The sequence below is a fragment of the Heteronotia binoei genome, chromosome 8, assembly GCF_032191835.1.
Source record: "Heteronotia binoei isolate CCM8104 ecotype False Entrance Well chromosome 8, APGP_CSIRO_Hbin_v1, whole genome shotgun sequence".
Lineage (NCBI taxonomy): Eukaryota > Metazoa > Chordata > Lepidosauria > Squamata > Gekkonidae > Heteronotia > Heteronotia binoei.
In genome coordinates, this window is record NC_083230.1 from 34014143 (window position 1) to 34027529 (window position 13387).

General features: G+C 42.1%; 1 protein-coding gene across 2 annotated transcripts in view; it reads left to right on the plus strand.

Annotated features, from left to right (window-relative positions):
• Positions 1 to 12870, plus strand: part of TMEM168 (transmembrane protein 168) — a 28004-nt gene extending 15134 nt beyond the window's left edge. For both annotated transcript variants that reach the window (XM_060244881.1, XM_060244880.1), the window contains exons 4-5: positions 780 to 1054; positions 9970 to 12870. In XM_060244881.1, coding sequence (XP_060100864.1) covers positions 780 to 1054; positions 9970 to 10517 — 823 coding nt within the window. In that variant the 3' untranslated portion in view covers positions 10518 to 12870. The remainder of the gene's footprint in view (positions 1 to 779; positions 1055 to 9969) is intronic.
• Positions 12871 to 13387: the final 517 nt, after the last annotated feature.

Below are 13387 nucleotides of genomic sequence, written 5' to 3' on the forward strand. Positions count from 1 at the left end.
CTACAGTATAAGCAGGAATTATTATCTAATGCCATAGATTGTCTTACATAAAAATCTTGATACTACATATTTTGAGTAACACCTTGTCTTCAAAAGCATTTCACTCATTTAAAAAAAACATCTCAAAGAGCTTTTGGGGATTGCCCCAAATATCCTGTTTTTCTGGGGGGGGAGTTCTACCAGAGGTGAGGGGAAAGGATATTTCTTTGCAAAAATTTTCCTTTTCTTTATTTTCTTTCTTTCTTTTTTTGACTTTCCCTGCCTGCAGGGAATTTTGTTTGTTTGCTTTAAATGCACATCTATAAAATAAGCAGTCATGTGGGTCTCTATGTTCAGTCTGGAAAATGCATCCTAAATGCAAATTTACCAACTCAGTGAAGACTTGGTTATTTTAGAAATGACATCTATTTAGGGGTCATTTTGTAGACAAATAGGTGGTGGAGCTCATCCAGGGATTGTTGTGCAGCTGCACCTACTATTCAATAGACAAGGTGGGAAGGAGGAGGTGGAACCCTCAGAAAGGTTCAGGAGCTGCACTCCTGTGAGCTCCCACTGAATCCGAGGCCTGCTATTGCATCTGTGGTATTTAAACTATGGAGCTCTCAGTGTTTCACAGAACCTTGTTTCATAAACATTTTGTAACTGAACATCTTTATCTTTAAATGTATTAGTCAGTACAGTGGTAAAGTGGTTCACCTGTATCATAAAGCAAAGTTCTATAAATGACAGAAGTATCCGGATTGTAATTTTCCTTTTTCTACCCTCCTCTCCTCACCCAGTCCTGATGGCCAACCAACCCTTCTTCCACCTGAGCATGTACAAGAGCTAAACTTAAGATCAACAGGCATGCTTAATGACATTCAAAGATTCTTTTCATATCATATGATTGAGACTTACGGCTGTGACTATTCTACAAGTGGACTTTCTTTTGATACCCTTCATTCCAAACTGAAATCTTTTCTTGAAGTTCGGACACCTGATGGACCCAGACATGACACCTATGTTCTGTACTACAGCGGCCATACTCATGGCACTGGGGAATGGGCACTAGCAGGTAACCGGCATTTGCAGCTCTTTTTTACATTTATGTTATCTTCGGTATAATGATTGGTTTTTGTGAATTATCAGGTACACATTTTATTCCTTGGTATATAAAGAACTAATTCTGGCTTGATTGTGTTGGTGGGGTGTGGGTGATAAGGTGCCCAAAAGGTTTTTTAGCTCCCTTTTTCTCTTTTTTCCATATAGAAGGCAGGCATCTGTATGTGCTTGAGAAGATGTATATTTGCTACACAGATCTATGTGAATTAGTCCCTTTTCCAGCGTGGGTCCTAATTCACTCTGGAAAAGCCAGGCATGAGAGAGAACCTTTGCATATGTTATATTCAAATAATTGGTTTTTTTTCCTGAGAAAGAATTGAAAACTGTTAATTTAAAGTCCCAGAACTATTACTTTTCCTTTGAAAATGGATTTTTTCAATTTATTTGCTTTATTCAGAAGAATTTTTTTTTGTCTGCATATTTGGAATGATTTTTTCCTTTTTTGTAGCATAGAAGAACTTTTGTAGCATAGAAGAACACTCAAGTGTTCTTTGATGGGGTGTTACTTTTGTTTGCCAGGCTATTCAATCATTGGAAGTGCACTAAGGCAAATAGGACCACATTGGTACATGGACAAATCTAAATTGCAAGATTTTTGCGACAAATGTATGTATTTAAAACATTTCCCACTATTCACTTGACAAATCATCAGAATTTCAATAAAACAATAAAGGCCACCAACAAGTGTTATGTAATGTTTTGTCATTGCTGATCAAAATACTTGTGAAAAGACATGGTTGTCCTTTGAAGTTTCTTTCACACTACGGCCCAAGAAGGAAAGAGTGGATGGTTTAGCTTTCATGGGCAGAAATGCAGTGTATAGTTTGGTCCTGGTTATCAAATATACCCTAGATGCAGAACCAAAGAGCATCTCATAACATAATTCTGTTATTTATAGATCAGCCTGCAAGGTTTGTGACAAATTGAATAGAGATTCATTAATGGCTTGGATCCAAACAGAAGTGACTTGAGTTTCCTCTCTGCTTTCTCTACTGTTGATCCTTGCACTGCATCACACAACATTCCAAAGAGAGCTTTTTGGAATTATCTGTTTAATTGCCAATTCTGTTAAGTTGTGGGTGTGTGCTCATGCTTTCCATGGTTTTGCTTTTACTAAAATAATTTTAAATAAAACAATTGAGGTCCAGATTTCTTCTGAGTTGACTTGGCAGCCTTCATATTTCTGGAGTTGGAAGATTTTGTAGCACTTTATTTTTCCTAACCCCTGAGCCTTAACATTTTGGAAGAATTATTTTAAGCTTGCAGTTGTGAAATCTGCGTTGGTTCAAACCTCACATTGCCAAAGGGAAACGAAGTAATTTGCAATTCTTTGTGTTTTGTTGCAAGTAAAACAGTAAAATCCTTCTGCTGAAATTGTCAGACCCAGAGGCAAGGAACAGACGAGTAAAGTTCAAGATCTTTATTCCAGCATTATAGGCAGGTACAGGCATTGTTGGAACTGGCTCTCCCGCCAGTTCCTTGCTCTTATAACCCCTCGCCCTGACCGTTATAATTCAAGCCAAGCATGCCAAGCTAAAGCGGGGATTTTGGACTTCCGGGATCCATCATCTTGGCTTCAGAGTTGCTTGCAGATCGTCTCTCTGTGGCAACTCTGAGTCTGGCCATTGGAAGGGCGTCACAGAAGTGATGCCTCCATAGAATAAGCCCGGAGTGGCTTTTTCTTCGGCATGAGACCTTTATGGGGGGAGGGGGCCAGCAGCAGCTGCTCTCTGTTCGTCCTGAAGCTCCGCGGCCATGAAAGCTGGCATACTTGCAGAAAAAGAAGAATGCCCGATTGCTTTTTGCTTTCACTTTCTCCAGTACGACTTTGAAGCAGCATTTTTCTACTCCTAAAGCAATGACTCTACTTAACAAGTAGGTGTTTTTTTCTAATTCTACTCCCTGATGGGTCACTCTGCATAACTACAAAAGACCAGCTCAAAGCTTTTAGAAGAGTTCTCGAAATGTCACGAGCAGTCTTAACTACTTAAACTGAATTGAATATAATTACCAAAATTGACCCGGACTATAATTGGACATATATACACCAAAGAGTTTACTAAGAAGTTGCAATATGATATGAGTACGAAGGAGTTATATTGCAGAGAGTTCTGCCTCTATTGCCTGACTGTATCTGAAAGAATGGTTTCTAAAACTTCTGTTGGAGCTGTTGCGGAACGGGGATTAATAGGAGCTTGAAGCGAATTTACAATCTGATTTAAGAGACTTAGTTTGATATTAGAAATTGCACCGTTTAATGAAATGTCACATGGAAAAGATATTTGTTCAAATCTCATTTTTCTGAAGGAAGATCTTATCTCATTCATGCAGCTCCTTAACGACCAAATGGGATGTTTTATGCTGACAGCTAATGAAATTGTAAACCTACAGGGGTTCGGTTCTAAAGAGAGTGTATTGATGGCAGTTAAAGTGGAAGGGGAAAGTGATACTCTCCAAAATAAACAAAGGAAAAGGAAGATACTCTCTTGTGACACATTTTCAAAACTAGACTGGAAATTAAGATGCAGTGAAATCAAGCTGAGAGGGAAAAATGGCGATGAATTCTTCCCCCTGCGGTTGAGGGGGCAGGCCATGTTGAGAAGAGAAAAGCTGCACTCCAATCAACAAATCAGGATTTGGAAAGCCTTTCGGAAAAAAGGATTTGGGATTTTTTTTTCTGCTTTGGTGAATGGCTGGACAAGGAACTCTGACTAAGAAGTGAAATGTGATATCAAAAGACAGACTGTGATTAAATGGGCTGCCTCGGATGCAATATGGGTGCAGAAATCAAAGGAACTTAAAAGTTTTTAATCTTTGGGAAGAAGGACTCTGGAATCTGGGTTCTTTTTTTTTCTTTCCCTTGTGAATAAATATGTAACCATTAATAATGAACAGATGTTAGATTTTAAAAGAATAATGGAGATTTTGAAGAAGTAATGTTAATGAGTGCAGTTAACATATTTCTCTATATAGTAGATTTATTCACAGTTTGCCTATTTAGCGAGATTGTTTATAATGATATAAGTATAAGATCAAAGGTTGAAAAGGCAGATAGCATAATTGCTGTGGAATTGGGTAGACGGTAATTTGGCAGACTTGCTTTTAATATGTTATCAGGAGAAATGGCTTAGACGGAGATAGACAAAACATTTAGTTGTATTTTATGTAATTTGCAAAGGACAAAGAAATGATTTTATGTGCATTTTTAATAAGGATTTCGGTAAATCAACAATTTAATTTGTGCTTATAATAGGTTTAAGTTAAGTTAGATAAAATTGGCGGGACAGTTTGAAAGAAAAAATCTTTTTTCTCAACTGGTTATATTTAATTTGTGTTTAAGAAGAAGTATCCAGATTTACAGTGCTTTACTAATTTATTAAAAGAAAGTATTCCTTTTTTTAGTCTGGTAAAGGAAGAAAGGAAGGTAATATTTAAGGAGATTTTTATACTTGTAGGTAGAATGATCTGAGCATTTTATTGGGAAGTGGAATTATAATTGATATATATGTACTGGTTTCTGTTTGTGTTTTCCCCATTCTGTCAAGCCCCTTTTCCCCTCTTTTTTATGTATCTGCAATATTTCTTTCTTTTGTAGTTTAAATCAATAAAACCTTTAAAAATCGTAAAGCGGGGATTTTGCGCGGGTTCACTTCTATTCAGTCATTACCCCAGGTGCTCGTTATCACCCCCTCGGTTACATCTCTTTCCGCTCTCCTGACCTTGGTTGCCTAGTAACTTACAATTTGTTGTAAAAGTCCTTAATCAAAGCTTTACAGTTTGTGTCTTTGGCCTTGACCCGTTCTGCTTGACTTAATGGGAAGTGAGTCCATTTGATAAGGTAAAAGAGTTCACCATGCTTGATCTTGGCGTCGAGAATTTCCTGCACCTCATGATAAATCTGACCACGAACCAGAGGCGGGGCGGTGGTTCTATCTGGGGGTGCCATGACGAAGGCCCAGGGTCTTTCTTCAGATAGCTAGCGTGGAAACAAGGGTGCACATGTTTAAGATTTTTTGGCAAGTCCAGTTCAACAGTCACCTTATTTATAATCCATTTGATCGGGAAAGGCCCCAAATACTTCAGCCCCAACTTTTTGCAATTTTGGGCGTTGGGTATTTAGTTGAAATATACACCTTGTTCCCCGCCACTAAATCCCAAAGTTCGGAGTGCTTTTTTGTCATATTGAGCCTTGTAAACTTCTTGCGCCCTCTGGAGTTGCTGCCTGATAACTGCCCATCTCCCTGCTATCCCTTTCCACCAATCCGCAAAGTCTACTGGGGCCAATGGGGAGGGGGCGAGTTCCGGAATAAGCTTGCTTCCATACCCATACACTGCTTGAAAAGGGCTTACTTTGGTGGCACTATGCACGCTATTATAAGCGTATTCTGCGAATAGCAATAAAGCCACCCAATTGTCCTGCTGGAAGGACGTGTAACAGCATAGGAATTGTTCCAGCACCATGTTGGTGCATTCCGTCTGTCCGTCCATTTGCAGGTGATAGGCGCCCCCTCTAGGTAGTGCCTCTATTTTTCTAGGGCGAGTTTAATGGCGGAGACTTCTTTGTCCCAAACAGACCAATTGCGTTCGGTTGGGCTAAATTTCTGGGACAGATACGCACAGGGGTGCAGTTGGCCGTCTGGCCCCTCTTGGAGCAACACGGCTGCGTGTGCAACGTCGCTCACATCACATTGAACCACAAACCTTTTGTTCTCATCAGGATGTATTAGACAGGGCTCAGACATAAACCGTGCTTTCAGTTCATCAAATGCTTTTTGGCACTCCCCTGTCCACTGAAGGCCAGAACTGCCTTTTAAGGCTTGCAGCCCCTTCCCTTTTGTTTTTAACAGTTCTTTGAGGGGTAGGGTGACCTCGGCAAAGTTATTGATGAACCCCCTATAGAAATTTGCGAACCCCAGGAAACTCTGGAGCTGTTTGTGCATTTGGGGAGGTTCCCAGTCGATCACTGCTTGTACCTTGTTTGGGTCCATCCCCAACCCCCCCCCCTCCCGTGGAGATGCGGTATCCTAAGAAATTGAGTTCTGTTTTATGGAATTCGCATTTGGACAGCTTGGTAAACAGTTTATGCTCATACAGGGTCTGGAGCACCTCCCTCACAAAGTGGATGTGAGAGCGTAGGTCCTGAGAATATATCAAAACATCATCTAGGTAGCAGATCACGCCCTTATAAAGGTATTTGTGCAACACTTCATTGATTAAGTTCATAAATACTCCCGGAGCCCCATTGAGGCCGAATGGCATGACCAGGTATTCATATTGACCGAGTGGAGTGTTAAAGGCAGTTTTCCACTTGTCCCCCTCCTTGATGCGCACTCAGAAGTACGCATCCCGGAGATCGAGCTTGGTAAAGATTTTTCTTTGTGACACCCCCCCTAGGAGGTCCCGTATGAGGGGAAGAGGGTACACGTTACTCATGGAAATCGCATTCAACCCACGAAAGTCAGTGCATAGCCGTCTTTTCTTTCAAAATAGTACCGGGGCGGCATAGGGGACTTGGTGGGTCACATAAAACCCCTGCGTAGGTTTAGTTCCAGGAACTTTTGTAGCTCCTCCCTCCCCCCCCGGCTCATCATTTACAGTTTAGCTTTGGGCAGTGGCTCCCCCTCCACAAGTTCAATGGCACAGTCTGTGTCTCAGTGAGGGGGTTGCTCATCCACCTCTTGAGCATTGTACACCTTATGCAGATCTTGGTATTCGGGGGGTAGGCTGGGTACCTTGACTTTGGTGACATAGCTTTTTCATCTGAGGAGGGGGATATGGGCCTCACTTTTTGTTCCAGCGGTGGCCTTCAGACACCGGGCCAGAAAATATATTGCACTCCTGCTCCATTAGATAAGCAGGTCATGATTGGCCAGGCACTCTAGGCTGAGGACGGCTTGGAATTTGGTGGCCGGGGCGATGATGAAGGTGTGGGGTTCCCAATGCTCTCCCATCCCTAGTGCGCATACTTCTGGCCCCATGCTACATGGTTCCCCCTTCATCAGGCTCCCATCCATCTGCTCAAATACATAAGGTTCCTTAAGGGGCACAGTTCTTAGTCCTAGTGCTTCTTCCAAACTGGGAGATAGTAAGTCTTTAGAGCATCCCAAGTACAGTAGGGCCCTGATGCAGGAGAATCATTTCATGACTGGGTTTACTAAGGTTATGGGAACATAGTATAAAGTCCTGGATAATCTCATCTTTAGTGGCGCGGCTGTGGCTTGGACCTGCTGTTGCGTGCTCCTCATAGCAGGTCGTTGTCATTTCCCGACAGCTGGGCCCCTCCGTCTTCCTCCTCAGACTCCTCTGTGATCAGCTTCCCAGAACTGTAGCACTACAGACTTGGCTGTGGCAATCGAGGCCCCCGATCCCCCGGCTTTCTTCTTGGCTTCCGGCTTGGCCAGTGTGGAGGTCCACAGCCCTCGCAGCTTGCTTGGGCACTCGCTGGTGATATGATTCTCCCCCCCCCCCACACACACACACACTTGAAGCACAGTTTGGCTTTAGCCCAGCAGTTTCACTCCTCTCGGGAGAGTGACTCGGGGATTCTCTTGGGAAGGCTCGGTTTGGGGGTTTTCTCCCATCCTTCCTTGGAGGACCCATTCTGTTGTTTCTTGTGGAGGGTGATCATCTTGTTGCGATCCTCTGTTTCGCAAGCCAGTTGGATCCAGCCAACTAGGTCTCTCAGCTCGCCTGCCTTTAGGACCTCTTCATAAATGTGGGAGCTCAGGCCCCTCTTGAATTGCTCGATTTTGGCCCCTTCGTCCCATCGGTGGACCTTCGAGTTCAGTGCCCTGAACTCATTGAGGTATTCATTCACCGACCCCGCGCCCTGCTTCAGGTCCTGCAGGGCCAATATGGCTTTGGTTTCTTGTAGAGGATCCTTGAAGGGGTGGCACAGGGCCCGCAGGAGGTCCATGGCTGAATTCAGTGCTGAAGACCGACTCTCAAACAGCGTAACATACCACTGGGTGGCTGCTCCGCAGAGGCAGCTTCCGATGTACACCACCCGCAACTGCTCCATCGGGAAGTTGCGGGCCCAGACGCTGAGGCGGCCCCGCACCGATACTATGAAGTAGGCGAGTTCCGCGGAGTCCCCATTGAACTTTGTTTCGCTGACTTGGAGCCCGCCTGGCATCAGGACTGGTTCCTTCGGGTTGGGGTTGGAGCACTGGTTCGCCCCCTGCCGGGGGTTCTCTTCCCGTGGGTGGCTCTCCCCCTGATGGGGCCCCTGGCTGTTTGCCCTCCCATGGAACTTGTAGGGGGTGCAGCCGCAACTCACTCCACCACCATCTGTAGTTGCCGGGCGAGGTTGTGCATCTCCTGGATCAAAAAGGCGTGCATGGCTTGCATCTCCTCCCGTAGTTGGCTGCTCTGGCTGGCAAGGGCTTCTTGCGCCCAGTCGTGAGCGCCGTTCCCTGGCCCGCTCACCTAGAGGTAGTCGCCTCCACTCTCACCCTGGAACCCCCACAGGTGGTAGGATCTCTGCAATCCCGAGAGGCAGGTGCAGTGGTGGGGGTCCTCTCTCAGATCTCTGATAATACTCTCCCAGAAATCCATGGAGCCCCAATCTCTCCTCTGCACTGTCACTGTGTCAGGGGTCAGCCTCGGCCCCTCGGGCTTGGGCTCCTCCTCGTCGGTGGTTGTGGTAATCTTCGTAGCTTGGTCCTGTCCACCAGCCATCATTAGTCTGGGTTCAGGCCACTCAGGGATGGGTAGGAGTTCCAACAAAATGTCAGACCCAGAGGCAAGGAACAGACAAGTAAAGTTCAAGATCTTTATTCCAGCATCATAGGTAGGTACAGGCCTTGTCGGAACTGGCTCTCCCGCCAGTTCCTTGTTCTTATAACCCCTTGCCCTGACCGTTATAATTCAAGCCAAGCGCACCAAGCTGAAGCGGGGATTTTGCGCGGGTTCACTTTTATTCATTCATCACCCCCTCGGTGATAACATATGGCAAGAGGAACAAAGATGGAGTGACTCTTGACAGAAATAAGTCTCCAAGCACTGGTTATCACTAGCATCTCTTGGATCATTGAACTAAGAAAACTCTATTAGTATGCCTTTTTTTCAGGCTGAAGCAAACCTCTCTTCTAATTAACTGCTACTTATTTGGTTTGTCTGGCTGCTCCTGTATTGGGTATATAGATTACTATTTTTTTTAGAACCAAAAGAGTTTCTCATAAAAGCCTAATAGTCCTGCCCCAAACTACATACTTATCCAGTTTAGGTTCTTTTTTTCTCGATTGAGGAACATTTCATTTTAATAATTACAACTGAAAAAAATGTAACCGTTTTCACCTGAAACAGTTACCTGTTAATCTCCATGCTGTTTTGGACTGGAAATATTATTTAATTTTAAAATGCATATTTCAGGGCTTCAATCCAGTACTTGCATCTGAAAATGAGAAGTTAGATTAAAAATGGTTCTTGAATACTTTTATAGTATGTTTAAGGCCCTTGGTCCATAGAAGTGTTTGCATAACTGTTGGCTACATGTGTGAATATCCCTGCTCTAGTCAGTGTTGAAAAAAACTGATCGCCTGGTGAGTAGATGGGGGATTCCGGAGTCAGTCTCACTGTTTTTGAAAATAGTGATTGAGTCATGGTTCATGCCCTGTCTTCCATAGTTAAACACAAAGTCCAACAAGTGCAGGACTTCTGAACATGGGGATAATCTAGTCCAAAATGCAATATGATATGAAAGCATTGTGGAAGTGTTGTGAAAATATCTAGCCTCTAAATAGAATGGGTCCTCAGTGATTCCCAAAGCATTTTACATTGGCCTGGCTATAACTTTACTGTCAAACAGCTATTGACATGAAATGTAACTATTTTGGTGTGATAATGATGTCTTCCATTTCCCTTCAGGTGGCGATGCATTACGGTTGGATACGCTTTTAGAGTGGTGGAGAGAGAAGAATGGCTCTTTTTGTTCACGACTTATTATAGTCTTAGACTGTGAGAATTCTCAGCCTTGGATTAAGGAAGTAAGAAAAGTCAATGACCAATATATTGCAGTACAAGGAGCAGAGCTGGCCAAAGTGGTGGACATTGATGAAGCAGACCCTCCACGCCTTGGCGACTTTACTAGAGAATGGGTGGAATACAATTGTAACCCTGACAGTGACATCAATTGGTTTGAAAAGGGTCGAACCGTCAAAGCCATGTATGGAGTGTCAAAACAATGGAGTGACTATACTTTACACTTGCCAACAGAAAGTGATGTTGCCAAACACTGGATGATGTATTTTTCCCGTATCACCTATCCTCTAATTCATCTGGCAAACTGGTTCTGTGGTCTTAACCTTTTTTGGATCTGCAAGGCTTGTTTTAGGTGTTTGAAAAGGTTAAAAATGAGTTGGTTCCTTCCTACAGTATTGGACACAGGACAGGGCTTCAAACTTGTCAGATCTTAAATTAAGAACCAAAGATGAGCAGGAGCTCTTAACATATGACTGACTTGTAACAGTTTATGCTGTTGAAGGAAACTTGCTGCTTTTTGCAGCAGCATCCCTTTTTGTTCATTACATTGAGCAACAGTATATGCAAAGGGTTAAATTCCATTAGGCAACCAAGAACAGCATTGTTCCTGAGTTTGATTGAAGTTCTGTAAAAGCCATTAAGTATGACCATGTTTCAGAGACGAGTTCGTATGTTCATATGCATTAGAGCTGACTGAGGGCTAAATAGGCAAATTCCTTATTCCCCCTCCCCCTTCATTGTGTTATGAATACTTTTATGTGGCAGACATATCCTATGCAAAAATCATTTCTACTTTTGGATCACTCCAGTATTACCATACTTTGCATTGATGGGTTTCAAGGCTCCATAAATCCACGCCAGATATATACCAGCAAGCACTCCAGTTTGTGTTTTAAGAGAATACAAAAATCATAGGGTTTATTGGAATTTCCATGTGAATGTGTTTAAAACTGCAACTTTATAACGTACTGGGGAGTCAGTGCCATTACCAGAACTTATTTCAAGGCAGGTGTAATTAGGACGGTAACTATAGTGAGTTAATTTTGGAAACTATACCTGTGGCAGTATCAGAGTACTCAGTGGTCCAGACAAAACCTTGGTAGGCAAGCTATTGAATTTGGTGTTGTGAAAGGTGACTGGGTCTCAAATTACTGTTGTCTTGACCTGCTGTCATGCTTTCATGGAGTGATAACAATGTGCTGAATTATATTTTAATTCCAAAACTAAACCAAGTTATCTGTATTTGTATGTACTGAGACATTAAAGGGGATATATCTTGGGAATGCCTTCTGAGGCTTCAAAATCTTACCTTAATCCAGTTAATTACAAAGCTTGTGGGGGGGGATGTCTAAAGTATTTGCTGAGAAACAGGTTTCAGTGAGACTGTAATTGCCTTTTGGACACTTCTAGAAGTTGATTTTTTAACTAGGTCTATTTATGCCACTGGTGTTAGGACACTGCTTGAAGTGCCCTTCATCTAAAATCATTGTGCATTAGAATCCTGTAACTTGAACTTCCTTTATTATGAAAGTCAAACTGGCAAGTTACAGTCCTTTTTCCCCCTCTTCTCTTCTTGCAAATTCTATCAGAAATATTGCATAATGGAAGTGCATGTCAGTTAAAGGGATAATTTATAATATTCAGATTTTTGTTTTAGCTTTTTAAATAAGAATTTATTTTCTAATTATTTCTGTATTTCAGCTTGAAAGTTTTTGTCAGTCTTTAAAGTATGTATTCAGCTGTTTGGATATGAGAATTGTTCTTGTTGCATTAAATTACCTAATAGAATGTTTATTTTTAGAAGATTTTTTAAAAATAATGCTGAAGCCGAAACCAGAATTAAGATAACCTTACTAACCTTCTCTTCAGTACATCATGGCTTCTACAGATTCAGGAATGATGGTAGCTTCCCCTCCCACTCTCTTGATGCATAACCTATCCCTTATAGCAGTACTGCTCTTCCGGGATGTATAGTCCTGAAATATATGTTTACACGCAGAGATAATCAGAGGGGCACATGAAATCAACCGCAGGTTGTGGAATGTAAAGAATCATAAATTGCACTTTTTTGATCATGAATAAATTGTACTTGAGGTGTGACCACAAGTTATACTTGAGATAAAGATCAAAATGTGTAGTTGCATCTTGGTTGACAAAGTGCTAGAATTTGAACCAACACCATTAATGTAATAGATCTCATCCATATGTTATCTGCAGGCATGTGGACCATCCTGAATAAGGTTATTTTGTGTTCTGTTGAATGTCCATTATTGTTGTATTCACTGTATAGAAAGCTGAAAGCATTGTTGAAATTCTGGTATAGTTTCAGCGAGTCTGTCTGTCCAAATTATAAGTTTTAAGGACATAAAATTGCCAAACACAAAAAGACCCTAAATAGATTAAAAGCGATCTTCTGATGTTCATTCAGTATAACTTCAGAATGAAGTGTTCTGTGCAGAGATTATCTTGATTCTTTAAATTTCTGTACTCATTTTGTTTTAATGTGCTAATGCTGATGTCTCACAATAGGTTACATTTAATTGGAATGCAGATTGATAAAGAGTTCCTGCAAAAGAAGCAAGCCATATCCTATCTCTTGCAATTGCACTTTCATACATTCTCACTTCTTTGGCTATGTAGTGAAGCCTTTCTCAGCCTTGAAAAGTGGATTTTTGTAACTGTCATTGTGCTTCCTCTGGGGTATAAAGTGCTAAACTGACTGATGCCGAGCTCACCTTGAAATTAAAAGAGTTTATTGCCTATGTTGGATGATGCTACTCTAGAAAATTTCCTTGTTATCATTCAAGCTTTTTAATTGAATTTATAAAGGGATTATATATTGTGAGAGCCAGTTGGTGTAGTGGTTAAGTGCGTGGACTCTTATCCGGAAGAATTGGGTTTGATTCCCCACTCCTCCACTTGCAGCTGCTGGAATGGCCCTGGGTGAGCCATACTATTGCAGGTGTTGTCCTTGAAAGGGCAGCTGCTGTGAGAGCCCTCTCAGCCCCACCCATCTCACAGGGTGCCTGTTCTGGGGGGAGAAGATACAGGAGATTGTAAGCCGCTCTGAGTCTCTGATTCAGAGAGCAGGGCAGGATATAAACCTGCAGTCTACTTCATATACGTGTGTGTGTATATATATATATATATATATATATGTTTTTGTGTGTGTGTCTTATATGATGATTCTTATACTTTGGTTTCTGTAAGATGAGTTCTACATGCATTAATCTCTTATGGTATTCAGTTTTTGAGGACATATTTTTAACCTATTGCATATAAAATCATAGTAAGTAGCAGGGCT